The sequence below is a fragment of the Xiphias gladius genome, chromosome 14, assembly GCF_016859285.1.
Source record: "Xiphias gladius isolate SHS-SW01 ecotype Sanya breed wild chromosome 14, ASM1685928v1, whole genome shotgun sequence".
Classification (NCBI taxonomy): domain Eukaryota; kingdom Metazoa; phylum Chordata; class Actinopteri; order Istiophoriformes; family Xiphiidae; genus Xiphias; species Xiphias gladius.
In genome coordinates, this window is record NC_053413.1 from 9,323,688 (window position 1) to 9,338,312 (window position 14,625).

The 14,625-nt window shown below is 40.9% G+C and overlaps 2 protein-coding genes across 3 annotated transcripts; one reads left to right on the forward strand and one right to left on the reverse strand.

Annotated features, from left to right (window-relative positions):
* Positions 1 to 1,139: 1,139 nt before the first annotated feature.
* On the reverse strand, positions 1,140 to 5,398 carry prdx1 (peroxiredoxin 1). 2 transcript variants are annotated; one of them, XM_040144524.1, is made up of 6 exons: positions 5,287 to 5,398; positions 3,429 to 3,545; positions 3,070 to 3,223; positions 2,844 to 2,966; positions 1,898 to 2,028; positions 1,140 to 1,447 (listed from the first exon to the last, which is right to left on the reverse strand). In XM_040144524.1, the coding sequence occupies exons 2-6, from the start codon at positions 3,532 to 3,534 to the stop codon at positions 1,365 to 1,367; spliced, it is 597 nt and encodes a 198-aa protein (XP_040000458.1). In that variant the 5' UTR covers positions 3,535 to 3,545; positions 5,287 to 5,398; the 3' UTR covers positions 1,140 to 1,364. The 2 variants fall into 2 exon arrangements, with proteins under 2 accessions (XP_040000458.1, XP_040000459.1); XM_040144525.1 differs by having other exon boundaries at positions 3,429 to 3,541; positions 5,287 to 5,394.
* Positions 5,399 to 9,050: 3,652 nt separating this feature from the next.
* Positions 9,051 to 14,582, forward strand: LOC120798507 (histone-binding protein N1/N2-like). The gene is made up of 14 exons (XM_040142789.1): positions 9,051 to 9,191; positions 9,337 to 9,447; positions 10,292 to 10,372; positions 10,583 to 10,683; positions 10,832 to 11,128; positions 11,241 to 11,335; positions 11,434 to 11,510; positions 11,617 to 11,690; positions 12,324 to 12,512; positions 12,672 to 12,844; positions 13,633 to 13,704; positions 13,846 to 13,938; positions 14,050 to 14,204; positions 14,390 to 14,582. Exons 2-14 carry the CDS (start codon positions 9,347 to 9,349, stop codon positions 14,394 to 14,396), a joined length of 1,515 nt encoding a protein of 504 aa, XP_039998723.1. The 5' UTR covers positions 9,051 to 9,191; positions 9,337 to 9,346; the 3' UTR covers positions 14,397 to 14,582.
* Positions 14,583 to 14,625: the final 43 nt, after the last annotated feature.

Here is a 14,625-nt window from a genome sequence, read left to right on the forward strand (position 1 = left end):
AACGTACAGGTAATTATAATGCATGTATTTATTCAAGTCAAATACACTAACAGGAATGTTGGATCAACTGTTTTGCCCAACATTAAGTACTTACCAGTTTCCAGCTCAGTATTATTTGTATCAGCAAATACACAGATGTAATAAATAACGTTGATTGCTTTGTTCAATATATGTGATCCAGTATCCAGGTCAGTGAGCCATTGTGCACAATACAGGACCCTAATACTAAAATAAACTAAATGGAACACAGCCATATTTAATATGATTAATTAAACCTAAGCTTTTCATCCTGTGACAAATAAGGATCTCTTCTGAGGTATTAGGCCCTGTCAGCTCACACTGGTGTTTTCATTTACTTTGTGCTGGTAAGACTACCTCCTCAGTTAAATGTTGGGTGCAGGAACAACGCTGAGGTCAAAGAACTATTGGATTTCAAAAGAATCTAATTTGCAGGTACGACGTACAGGTATTACACCACGAACAGGAGAGTGACTGAGACTGTCAATCAAAACTTAGGAGAGGTCTAATCAGCTATTTATATAATTTAGTTAAGTAGCAAATCCTCCAACCTGTTTAGAGATGCTTGAGAGTGGAGCTTACCTTCCACCATTCTCATTTGTTTCATCTTGTGCAGTAACTGTTCATTAAGGTAAACGATATAAGAAATATAAAGGGAATCGTAGTATCCCCATCTGATACTGTTTAATGTAGTTGGAGCATTGTATGTAATTTTAAAAATAAAAAAAAAATCCAACATGTACCTGACTTGATAATACTAAACACCACCCCATATCTCACCTGTTGGGATGTTGTTCAATTACCCCCAAATGGGTGAGATGGAGTGAAATGAAACTACGCCCCATCTCACCTCTTGGGTTTTGAAGTAAATATGTCCCTTGAAGAAATTCTGTTGCACTGTATTCTTTATTTAAATGAAAGAACATTTGTTGTTCACCGTAAATTTAAAAAAAAAATAAAATAATAATAATAATAATAATAATAAAATAATAATAATAATAATAATAATAATAATAAAGAGGGCTGTTTGTGGCTTTTTTCCAGTAAAAATGTTTGTATGGTCCTTTGTATATAACAATAGTAAGGAATGACATGAAAGAACAAACATTTAGCCCAGTCAGTCAGGGAAAATAGCCTACTTTACCAGATGATAATTACACAATTATATACTTTGGTCATAAGTGCACTATTTAATCTACAGACAATAGAACACACACACATATTGTTTTAACTACAAAAATCTGTCTCCTAACCACTCTTCCATAGGCACAATGGTTGACGTAATTATTGATCTCTCACTAAATGAAATCTCCTACAGCAGACAGCAGACTCTGGCCTTGGGTTTATTACTGCTTGGAGAAGAAGTCTTTGCTCTTCTGGACGTCAGGTTTGATGGTGTCACTTCCTGGTTTCCAGCCAGCTGGGCAGACTGAAAAGATAAGCCTGTAATGAGTTCTGGTTCAGCAGATGAAACAGTAAAGACGTCCCAATATGATGCACATATATCACATAGATAACCCTCACTGCTTTGAAGTTTGGTTGTATAATATAACATTTTTGCCAGACCATGTCCAATTTATTGTCTACAATCGTTTCTCAACTCATTGTAAAGTTCATGTGAACCTGAGCACTGATTGGAGTACCAACCTTTGAATTTGAATAAACCTTTAGAGTCTTTTGCCCTGCCTGACTTCTACTGGGGGCAATTTCTTTCTGAAAAGCCAATAGCAATTTTGGATTCAAATAACAATGTGTTTAGAAGTACAAGGATTAAATTATTAATATTAGCATATTTGGGTCATAGTAAATAAGTTGTATGAAACAACACACGGTATAACAGACTACATTACAGTGCCACAGAACTGCAGCAGTTACTTACCTTCTCCGTGCTTGTCGGTGAACTGAAAGGCTTGGACTAAACGCAAGGTCTCCTCCACGGACCGTCCAACTGGGAGGTCGTTGATGGTGATCTGTCTCAGGATTCCCTTGTCATCGATGATGAACAGACCTCTGTAATAAAGAGAAATAACAGCTAATGAGTCTCCAGAGACCTGATACTTATACTCTGTCCAGACTGCTTGTTGGATGTTCGGAAACCCCCTCCCCTGACGCTATCCCAATGTCGGGTATGGTGTGTGTGTCGACCATTTCTGTGACTTTCCAAAATTCACACCCACATCACTCCATAATTGGCCAGTTGTGCAGAAGTGAGAGAAGAGCTAGAAATTGTACTCATCTCTCCACCACTTTTTTTGAATTTTTTTTTTTTTTTTTTTTAAAAACGCATGTATTTGTGGAACTTCTAATGTGAACAAAACTACAAATGTCTTCTTGGAGAGACGGTCTCATTTTATGTGAATGATATTTGAATGAGCTTTTCACTCTACTTCCATTGTGGCTGTTCAGAATGATTAAAGACATATTCCATTTCCAAACTATTTCTGAGAGACCATAAACCAGCCCTAAGGCCGCATTCAGACAGACATTTGCCCTGTGTTAATAACCACTCAAAGGGCTGCGCTGGTAGTATTGTGATGTTTCATATAATCAGTGAGCCAATCAAACAAGAACAAACAGCAAATTTATGTCTGAATGAAGCCTAATGTGAGCCCCAGAAAAGAGAAGTAAGTGATGGCAGTATAGTTTCTGTTCTCCCACTCATTGCCTGAAACATTCGTAGAGTCGTACATTTAATGAAGAGAAAAAAAAAGAAAAAAAAACCATCTCCCTCTGGAAGCAGAAGGAACAGCAACTAAAACTGGCTTCACTGGTTCTAACTTTCAGAGACAGACTGAAACAACACAACTCCACATTGTTAAACTCACCTGTAAGCAATGCCCTCATCGTCCTTCAGGACACCGTAATCTGTTGAGATGGTGCGACGTGTGTCAGACACCAGAGGAATCTTCATGGTACCCAGACCGCCCTGCTTACGTGGTGTGTTGGTCCTTTGAGAACATAAAGCAAAAAGAAAAAAGTGAGGGGATTGCAAGGAGGAGTGAATGCACACCACCATCCTGTGGGTGTTTAAAACAAAAGACTTGTAACTACCATGCGAAATGGGAGAAGTGCGAGTCAACAGAGGCAGCGATGACCTCACAGCCGATTTTCTTGAACTCGTCTGCAGCATCACTGAAAGCGATGATTTCAGTTGGACAAACAAATGTGAAGTCCAGAGGATAGAAGAAAAAGACAACATATTTCCCTGTACCAAAGGAAAAAAAATAAAGCCATTGAGACAATGCACCCAGGGTAATTACAGTTTAATTAATCCCTGTCTTTAGTAGTGTAAATGAAAGCCTATTAAAGACATTGTTGGGATCACAAAACAGTGAATCACAGTCCAGAAGAGAGCGGCATCAAAGCATGTACTACAACCAACAGCAGATGAGACACAGGTTTAGGTGTACCTCTGTAGTCTTCCAGTTTCAGATCCTTGAATTGTCCATCTGGCATCACCGCTTTAGCTGTGAAGAATGGGGCCATCTTGCCAATTTGTGCTTTGCCTGCTGCCATCTTCAATCTGACTGATTTACACAAGAAGAAAACTGCAATCTCTTATCAAAATGACAACAGTGCATTGTTTTTGTGTGTGAGAAATCATGGTTAAGCCATTCACTTTCTTCATTTGCAGAATAATCAACCCAATCCTACATTTGCTCAGTTTCTAATGAAAGCACTGTGAATTTTAGGGCTGCAACTAGTAATTATTATCTCAATTGATCAAATTGTTGTTTGGTCTATAAAACATCTTAAAATAGAGGAAAACTGCTCAATTTCCCAGATCCCACAGAGATATATTGAAGATTGTTTTATACATATGTATATTTTAATAGTCCAAACATTAACTTTAGTATCATATGACAAGAAAAAGCAGCAAATCCTCACCTTTGAGATGCTGGAGCCAGCAAATGTTTAGAATTTTAGCTCGAAAAATGACTCCGTCATTGCAGATGAATTTTCTGTCAATCAACCAACCAATCATTTCAGCAACACCACCGTCATCACTAAAGGTATGCTACAGCCCAACGAATGTGTTCTGTTAGCACAAGTACATTTATAATTGACCTTGAGTTTAAAAGGCCTCTGTACTGTAGAAATCTTCAGTGATGGTGTCTGGAGCACACGGGTATATTGTGACTCAGAGTTTCTGAATTAGGTGCATAGAAGTTAAATGAGTATGATAATCAAGAACAAAAAAAAATTAATGGGCTACTCTTATGATAATAGATTAATTGATGAAGTAGATGTTCAAGCACCAAAACCAAACATTCCCCTGTTCCAGCTTCTCAGTTGTATTCGTTGCTTTTCTTTGTCCTATGTGATAGTAAACTGACACACTTTAAGTTTCTGAGTGTTTGTGAGACAAATTATCGCTATTTTCTGACATTTTATAGACAAAACAATTAGCGTACTCAGCTAATGGTAGCAATTAAGAATCAATTGTTAGCTGCAATCTTAGCAAAGCAAATAAAGTGTCATTATGTTAGCACGATACAAATATTTAGGCCATTTGAGAGTAGGAAAATGTGCAATACATGGTCATACTATAGCATAGTCATTATGAAACCAAAAGTGATTAACAAAAAAAAAAAAGGTTTTTTCTCTAAACTCAAAATTTTAATACCACCCCATCGATATGTGATGTAGGCTATATCACAGCAAATGTTTAATGAAGGCTCATTCTGTACCCAAACCTCAGCCTGAACAGCCATTATTGAAGCACCCAGCAATTTCACTGATGCTTGAACCGGCAACAACAGAAACCAATGAACCCTCTCCACTTCTCCCTTCAGTTTAAATTCACAGGTGTTTCCTCATGTCGCTATCTACTACCACTTCCGACGTTTCACAACTTCTTGGCGCATTTTCAGGAATTCGGATGAAATTATTACGACCGCGTGCGTTTTGGCATCTCACTAACTAACGCTGAAAACAAACTGAAGCACCAAGAATGTCGACATTTTCCCGTAAGACGTGATTTGAGGGCAACTTTAACGTTTTTTTGTCCTGTCAGTCAACAAAAACAACAACAAACTATCACCAAACAAGCATGTTGGTTTTTCAGAATGAACGAGATCGTCATTTTGTGAAAAGCCACTAGTTGAACCGTGAGTTCAGCTACAGTAAGGCAACTGAAAACTTCCATATTCCGATTAATTGAACACTTTGAAAAAACACTAAAACACAACAAAAAAAAGAAAAAAACACTTAACTTTAAATGTTAAACAGAAACACATGATTTGGTATATAATCTGTTACACGTACCTCGGTTCTGACCACACCAACAGTCGCAGGAGAGTGGAGTACAGGAGCTGTCAGGATTGATCGGGGAATTTATACCACGGCTCAGTTCTCGCGATAAGATTGCTCAGGACGTGACGACAGCCCACTTCATTCCCGTCGTGCAGCCTCAGAAACCCACTACACAGCATGACTTTGCAATTTTCCTTGTGAATTTTCTGGGAATTTTCCTGCTCTTGTGAAACCTTATCAGATCGAGGGTTAAGATTGAGGAGGGCAGGTGGAAGAAGATGGCTCCAAGAAAAATCCACCAGACTTCATTTTCAAAGTCTCACGCTCATATAATAATCCCATCAGGGAAATCTGTGAGCACTATAATTTATCCATGTTCACTAGTCAGGTGTAGAGGGCAATCTGTGGTTCAGTTCAGCATCCTGTTTTGATGCATAACACTAAATTATTCATCTGAAACTAAAAAAAGGCAGATTTTTAATGCCTTGCAGTTCCCTAATCCAAGGTAACAGGGTAGAGGGATCTCTCAGTCATGGGGTTTCATCATATGACTCGACTTCTTTCAGGATGTGGAGGCAATCCATTGTCACCTTGAACAGACTTTAGACAACACCTTCACATTTCTACTACAACCTCTTCTCTCTGCTGTAGCCTCTTAGTGCCTTATCAGTGAGTGATTTACTTATTAACAGTCCCGCTCAGTACAGAAAGCAGTGGGAAAACCAGGCCACCAGCACCCCTTGCAGCCTACATTTCTCATTAGTCTTTCAGCACGTTTGCCCGGTGAAATTATCATATTTGAACCCAGGACTGAGAGTTTAGGCTTTGAGGAAGACAGAACATTGTCAAACATGGGCTCATAGTCTATATTAACTTTTCTTGCTAAGAATATACACAGCAAATCCCCGAAACAGATAAATACCAGCACACATATGTATCATTTTTTTATAACAAATAACCGGGACAAATTCCATATATTTCATTTATATAAATCATAGATTGAGACCATTGGATATTTTAAATATTGTTTGATTTATTAAGTTCCATGAGACAGTTGCACTTCCTGGATTGTCACTCCCTACCAAATTATTTTGTATTTACAAGGGGACGTACTGCATATGGCGCTGCACTGTTGCAACATCTTGTACTTATCCTGTGGGCTGCAGAAGGCATTTTTCATTCTCATTTCCTCCTCCCCACTGCTAAATTTACAGAATGCCTAGGCTGTGGAACAGACCTCATTTGTCTATGTTTTTTCACACTGGCAGCAGTTTCTATAGGCCAAGGGAAAAACAATTGAATTCAGCATTTTACTCACTGTTGAAAGAGTCAGTAAATATAATTTGGGAATTACACGTTTAAGGTGCAACAAACTACTTGTTTAGTTTAGTTTGTTATGTGTGTGTATTAATCTTTCACACAAATTTGAGTGCGTTTTAATAATTTACCACATAACCCAGGTCACGTGAGACCCTATTTTATTTTCATCATCTGTACTGATTCCCAAGGGATGTGCTGAATCAGGACATAAAAAAGTTATGCGAATTTTCCCCATCAACACTATCTATTGTTTCACCGACCAGAGCGCACTGTATACCTCAGATCGCTGGCCAAAAGTGTAGAGAAAATATTTCACCCAGGCCTAATATGCTGCACATGGGAAAACAAGCCTTGTGTGTGACAATTACTACATTCAAATAAGAGAGAAAACAATGAAGGGGAAGTGACTATGGTTTCCCAGAACCACTTGATGTAAGCCACAGTGTGTCTCAAATTACACTGTCGTTTTTCACCTGGTAAGAGTTTTATGTCAGACTAGCTGAAAGCAGATCAAGGCAAAGGGAATTATCTTTTTTAGTGATTTTTAGTGACCCGAATGCCAATTTCCTTGCTACAAAAGCACAATTTTCTAGCCCAATCTTACTTCACTCCCTAACAATATTAAATCCTTGATGTTCAGGATATTAACATCTACAAATGATGTTTTCAAACCATCATTTGTAGAGGAAACCTGCACTGTTTTTCAGAGAGTATTAGTCCACCAGATTCTGGGTAACCTGGTCACACAGAGGCTGTTATCTGCACAAAGAGCCCCTCCGTCGTGCCTCTTTTCTCCACTGTCACTGAGCGATGTCTTTGCATGCTGTTACCATGGGCACCGCATCAAGGGCCAGATAAGAGGGGAACACACGATAACCTCCTGTTAGAAGCACAGCGGTGGGCTAGTGATCAAACGCTGCCCTGCGTTCATCTCCTGTCTCACAATATGTCCATAATTAGTGCATCCGCGCCGCTGCTGATTCCAAAGCAACTTGATGTGTGAAGGGCACTTGTGTGTCCGTCATCACGGTCATGTTCATCCCTGCAAAATATCAAAGCTGTTGTTTATTTTGTTCTAATGGATGTGATGGTGGATTGGAAGATTGTTGCAAAGTAGTGGTACTTTTGATCCAGTATTCGTAAATTAATGCAGTTCTTTGTTCTATTCAAATAATTCCCCAAGAGCATTGACATGAAGGTGTACAATATGTTTAAAGGCTTCACATATTGCCTTTAATGATGGATTGGTGGCTTTATGTACTCTGTGAGGTTTTCATCATAAGCTTATGTTTCCTTACACACCCACCAAATGGAAGCAGCAGATCTCAGAGGATGCTGGAAAACATGTCAAAACATTTGAAAAAATATATTAAAAAAAAGGAAAAATTAAATAAATTCAAACAGTGGGAAATGTGCTCATTTGGTTTCTTGCCAAAAGTTAGATGAGAAGATCAAGAAGATACTGTGTGACAAGACAGGGTGAGTACATGCAGTGATCCATGTGTATTTGCATTGAAAACTGTGAAAAACATTATGTAAAGCCTTTAACCCACTACAATACTGGCTTTACCTAAAATAAACTCCCTGAAACTATTTCCACTCACACTGATGCTGCTCAGTGAAATAATAGTGAAGTGTGTGACCGAATAAGCTGTGGTGTGGTGTTGGCAGATTTAGCTGAGTAAATTCTAGCTGTTAAAGCTGTGTCTCTAATGATGACAGTGAGGGGGGTTGAGTAGGACTGTCTCAGTATGAGGCTGATTGGGTGCCAGGTCCGGACTTGTCTTGACAAGCCAGCGACACAGTGGAGTCAGCAGGAAGAGCTCAGATGGGAGCTGGACAATCCCTGTCCCTCACAGCAGGACCTGACAGCAGCACGTACTGCACTTATAAACACATACAGAGGAAACACACACACACACACACACACACACACGCACACGCACACACACACACTTATACCACCACCACCTCATTTTTGCCAGGTATCTTTTATCAGTTATTCTTATACTGAACAGCTTTGATAAAACACTGACATGCAGTAGCCAAAGTAGTAACAGTAACTAGTATTTATAGTAGCAGTAGTAGTAGAGTAGTAGTAGTAGCAGCAGAATTTATAATGGTGGTAGTAGTAGTAGAAGTTGTAATAGTAGTAGTAGAAATAGTGGTAGTAGTGCTGTCCCCTTTGGTTTGCCATAAACAGTAGTATTGATACTTGTTGCGGTAGAAGTAGTGCTAGAATTAATAGTAGTAATAGTACTTGCAATAGTAACAGTAGAAGTAGTAGTAGTATTAACAGAGGAAGTAGTAGTAGTAGTAGTAGTAGTAGTAGTAGTAGTAGTAGTAGTAGTATTTGTTGTTGTTGTTGTTGTTGTAGTAATGATAGTAGTAACAGTAAAAGTCATCATGTTATAGTCCTCTGTGCCTTTAAGAATTCTCCCGCGCTAGTTTACGAACCCGGAAATCGACTGGAAAGGGCAGTAATATTTCGCGCCAAATTGAAACAACAGCTCAGCCAGCGTGAGCGACGAACTGGGACACTAACCATCGGACACTGCTTTTAGTTTTTCCACGCATTTTTCCCCCCCTCAGTCAAGGTATGTAGTTACCTAACGTAACATTTTGTGTGTCGTAGCCTCAAAAGCGTGGATTATAACGAAGACTTACAGGCTGAACTCGGTCAGCAGTTCAGTTTTCGGTCACAGAGTTGAGGTGAAAAAGTCGTTTTTCCTCTCCGTCCAGTGTAGCCAACATGGAGGAGGCCAACAAGCTCATCGGCACCGGCAAGAAGCACCTGGTGATGGGGAAGGCGGTGGAGGCGGTGAGCGCCCTGCAGGAGGCCTGCGGCATGCTGTGAGTTAACTAAAAGACAAAAGAGACTGCGGGAGCGTCAGACCCATTATGATACCACGTCTGGGGCATTATTTAGTATGTGACCAGGAGAAGGCAGCTGTAGCAGGTCTTTTGGAGGGCAAATGTGCTCAGAGGAGGTCGGTATTACATAGTTTATATGCTGGAGGAGGTCAGTGATATTAGTGTAACAAACCAACCGGAGTGCGTGAGCAAAAAACAAAACTGCGGCATACTACGACTTTCAGCTTCTCCGAGCTCAAATAGTCATGAAGGATGGGCAACTAAAATGCGCTCGAGAAACCTTTTTGTCACGCTTTTCAGGTCTGTTTCTAGTTGCAGTTGGTGGCAAATGTGTTTTGTCTGCTGTAAATGTAAAGGAGAGTAGCTGCCCAAGAAGGAACACCAAGAATACACGTGTTTTCATATGGAGGAGGAGGATGATGATGATGATGATGATATCACGTCAGGCTGCAGCTAAAGACTATTTTCATTATCGATTTAATCTGACCAGCTTTTTTTTACCAATTGATTAATCGATTGGTTTACAAAACATTAAAAAAAAAAAACAGAGAAAAAAATGCCATCACATTTTTCCGAGAGTCCCCAACGATATTCCAATGTAACTGTGATGTGAGACAAAGAGGAGCAGCAAATCCTCTCGTTTGAGAAGCTGGATTACACAAAAGATTAATCGAGTATCAAAATAGATGAATTTTGTCGAGCAGCTAATCAATTCATCTACTAATCGTTGCAGCTTTAATCACATGAGAAAAAAACTGTTTTTTCTAAGCAGGACCTTCAGACTGATGATATGATTTCTTTTTTTTTTTTTTTTTTCCTCCAGAGCTAAAAAGTATGGAGACACAGCAGACGAGTGTGGAGAAGCTTTCTTCTGGTGTGGTAAAGCGCTGCTGGATTTGGCACGGTCAGATCATGAATTTTTTTTAATTTACTTTTTTTGGTCCTTCCGTCCCATCAGTTTTGATTTTATTGTTTCATAAAATTGAGAATCTACAGTTGAATCCACTCCGTTGTGGGATTGTGCTATGTTGTGTTGTTGGTCATTGTGTTTTTTTTTAAAAAAAGTAGCAAGGTCCGCAGGCTCTCACTAAACTGACTGACTGTGCTGTTGTAGGATGGAAAACTCAGTCCTGGGTAATGCTCTGGAAGGAGTGCCAGAAGAAGATGAGGAGAAACCCAAAGAATCAAACGTTGAGAGCACAGAAAACATTGATGGTAAGGAAGGGAAATGATGTAGTATCTTAACAGTCGTTTCCATCTTTCTTCTAGGGCCCCCCTTTTTTTTGTGCTGTTTTGTGCTTTCATTTTCATAAGGCGGATTGTTTACACTGCCCATCCTGACTGTACTCTCTAATCCCAACAGAGCAGACCAGAGACGAGCTGAGGGTTCAGGTGTATGACGCCATGGCAGAGCAGAAAAATGAAGACGCTGAGAAGGTTGAAGGGAAGCAGAGCGAAGATACGGAGAAGGACGGTGACGCGGAGAAGGCCGAGGCTGGCGATGAACAACAGAAAGCGGCAAAGGAAGAGGGAGACGAGGAGAAGAAGAGCGAGGTTAATGAAAGCAAATCTGTTGAAAAGGAAGACGGGAAGGAAAACGCGGAGGCTGAGAAGGAAGGCAAGGAAAAGGAATCAGCGGACAAGCCAGAGGAAGCAGAAGGTGCCCCCCCCCCAAAAAAAATACAGACCATTAATTGTAAACGGCACCATGATGGTTGTAATGGTATGTTACCCAAATTAAATCTAAATACTCGGGTTTTATGATTTTTCAGATGGTGAAGAAGAGGGGGAGGAAGAGGACGTTGAGGATGCAGAAATGGAGGGTGATGCAGAGGAGCAAGGCGAAGGAGATGGCGCCGCAGAGAAGGTACTAGGCCAATCAGCTCGAGTACACATCAAAGACACTCGGCTAAGCATGTGATTGTTACGTGTCAGATCTTAAATCTGCCTTGTTGTGTTTGTCAGGACAGTGATGATGAGGAGGTGGGGAACCTGCAGCTGGCCTGGGAGATGCTGGAAGTAGCCAAAGTCATCTACAAAAGGTAATGGAGACCCCAGATATCGTCTGAGCCATGATTGTTAGGACATGAATTTGATAGTCACTGAGCTACAGCTTCTGTGGTAACTTTTTTTCTTCTTTGCCAAAAGGAAAGAGACTAAGGATGATCAGCTGATGGCAGCTCAGGCCCACCTGAAGTTGGGTGAAGTTTCTGCTGAATCAGGTACAAACAAGTCTGTGACAAATCCTTCAGTTCTGCACACTTTTTATTTGTGTCATGACCCCTACAAATGTTGGAGGGGGAGATGGATTTAATGTTAATAGTAATCATTAGTCATGTACCAAAGCAACGTGCTATTAAAAATGTCAACGTACAGTGGACCCAGTTTCTCAGAAGTGAGGATTTGCTGCTCTTCTGTGTTTTGTATCACTTAGAAGTCAATGTTTTTGGGTCTTGGTCAAACAAAATAAGCAATGAGAAGACATCACCTGAGCTCTGGGAAATGGTGATGGGCATTTTTAACTATTTAGGCTAAACAGTCACATTCTTGTGAAAATAATCAACAGATTAATTGTTAAAGAAAATAATTGATAGTTCTAAATTCTCGCTCACATTAGGGGCTGTCTGAAAAGTTGACGGTCATGGAGCTGCTACTTATAAAATTGGCCCCAGGAAGAGTAGTTTTTGCCAAAGTAACAACTAATGGCGATAAACTGTAAACAACTCCTTGAGACGATACTATAACCTGTTAAGAAAGCAAAGGCATAGCCTGGAAAACAAACTCTACACCTGAAATGGCCCTTTATTTCATTTATGGAGCAATGGATGTTGAGTTGCTGCCTTTTTTCCTCTCAGGAAATTACACACAGGCGTTGGAGGATTTCCAAGAGTGCCTGAAACTGCAGGTGAAGCACCTGGACTCAGACAGCCGCCTGCTCGCCGAGACTCACTACCAGCTGGGCCTGACCTACAGCCTGAACCTTCAGTACAGCCAGGCCATCGAGGAGCTGAACAGCTCCATCTCTGTCATAAAGAGCAGGCTGGGTAAGCAGGGTGGGCCGCTACGGCCGGTTTTCCCTTGGATAGAAAACAAGTTCACTTGTTTCCAGTCATGTTGTTTTGCATTTGTCATGTTGCACCAAAAGGTATGATCAGCAGCAGAGTCTGAGCTGCAGAGTCTGACCCGTCCACCCTGTCTTTCAGACAAACTGCAGGAGCTGCTAGACAAGGCCGAGGGTCCCGAGGCTCTGCCAGATGAGAGGAAGGAGATGGAGGAGCTGAAGGCTCTGCTTCCAGAGATCCAGGAGAAGGTGGAGGACGCCACGGAGGGGCAGAAAACGGCGAGCACAGCTTCTGAGGCTGTGAAGGGTGTACTGGTGAGTTAGGGATGGGGTCGTTTTCTACTAACTGCAGAGACGTTACTATTCCCTACATAATAGACACTGAATAATTTACTCCATAGTGAGCAGTGAATTTATATTTTCGGGCACTTATGAATAGTCATTTTGCGCCATCACTGATAGATGTGCACTAGTGTCCACATCTATCCAATGTGGAAAAGTTGCATGGTGTGTCTATTTGCTGAAATTAGAGTAAAATTGTGGAATCCAAATGTAGTGCAACATGTAGCAAACGGGGATTGATTTTCGAGCCGAGGCCTCGCGTTTCCTTGCAGTGGTTAGAAGCATGAGGCCTTTACACCCAGGTCTCAACCAGTCACATTGGCAGTGAGCTATCATGTGTTATCGATGTCCATCACGCCTCAGCTCTGTATTTGGAAAAACAGGCCAACTGTAGCGGTCTGTTGTTATATAAGGGACCCACATGATGCACTTAACTCAACCCTCATTTTACCCCATTCGCTGGACTGCTCTAACAGATTCATCTCTTTAAGTTCAGTGTCTCTGGCACTTGCGCGCTTATTCTGGCCAACCGTACACACACTCTTTAATATTCATACATATCATTTAAACACAAATTTCTGTCATTTATCATACGCAGGGCCTCTGCCTTTAAAGGTATTAAAGATTGTGCAGCAGAAGGGTTTTTTAAACCTCCCCTTTGTGGCGTTTCAGTCGGCCTCTGACTGTAGCATGGTTTGTAAAAGTCAACTGTGAGCTATGTATAAGCTTGATTTTTAACTAGATTGAAATGTTGTTGTTAGGATGGAGGCTCCACTTCCTCTGCATTCCCCGTCTCCGCTGCACTGAACGGTGATGCTTCCCCCGGTTCGAAAGTAAGTTGCACTTTGTCATGGCGTAGATACTAAATGCAAACACGTGTCTGGATTTTATCGCCCACAAAAAAAATGACTGGTATGTTTTATTTTTCAGTTTTCCTGAGTACTGATGTCATGTTTTTGTTACTTTCCATCCAGATTAACGGCACGTCGACCAACGCCGTCGGTTCTACCAACGGACACGCCTCCACAGCTCCAGTCTCTGACATCTCCCACCTGGTCAGAAAGAAGGTGAGGGAGCTAGATGTTTGTGATTCAGAATTTATTTTATTATTTATTTTAAATTACAACATAATAATGAATTGCACAGATCTGAATCTTCTTTGAATGAACCCATTTCAGAGGAAACCAGAGGAGAGTCCAGTGAAGGAGGGCATGGTTAAGAAGGTGAAGCAGGACGACGGTCACACTAACGGGGAGCGGCAGCCTCATAATGACGGTGTTCACAAAGCCGGCGGAGAACCTGGCGAAAACACCAGCAGTATGGAAGTCGAGAGGTATGAGTTGCAGTGTTTACTACCTGGCCACAATCGAAGGGTTTACAACAAGCAGATCACCAAAACATCGGAGCCTATTAGACCATTCTGCACAGGGTTCATGTCTGAAACATCAGGTGAACTGTTTCTTGCTACTGTGGGTCTAACTGAAGTCTTCTCTCTCTCTCTCTCTCTCTCTTCTACAGTCAGTGAAGCTGGATTCTCCAGATTTTTGCCTCCACCCAAGAAGAGATTCACTATCATGCCAAAATCTTACTGTTGCTACACTTGTTTGCTGTTGTAAATATGTGCATCTTTTTCTACGCCACTTGTTGTTTTGTTAGTGTTTGTTTGCATATGTAGCCTGTGAAGTTGAATAAAGAGTATCATTTGATAAAACATTGGTGATTCCCAGTCGCGTGGCTTTGATTGATCCTGTATT

Coding starts and splice junctions, on each gene's coding strand:
- prdx1 (XM_040144524.1), bottom strand. CDS start 3,534: ATGGCAGCAGGCAAAGCACAAATTGGCAAGATGGCCCCATTCTTCACA. Junction 3,224..3,428: donor GAAACTGGAAGACTACAGAG/GTACACCTAAAC, acceptor CCTTTGGTACAG/GGAAATATGTTGTCTTTTTC. Junction 2,967..3,069: donor CACTTCTCCCATTTCGCATG/GTAGTTACAAGT, acceptor ATGTTCTCAAAG/GACCAACACACCACGTAAGC.
- LOC120798507 (XM_040142789.1), top strand. CDS start 9,347: ATGGAGGAGGCCAACAAGCTCATCGGCACCGGCAAGAAGCACCTGGTG. Junction 9,448..10,291: donor CAGGAGGCCTGCGGCATGCT/GTGAGTTAACTA, acceptor TTTTTCCTCCAG/AGCTAAAAAGTATGGAGACA. Junction 13,939..14,049: donor CCCACCTGGTCAGAAAGAAG/GTGAGGGAGCTA, acceptor AACCCATTTCAG/AGGAAACCAGAGGAGAGTCC.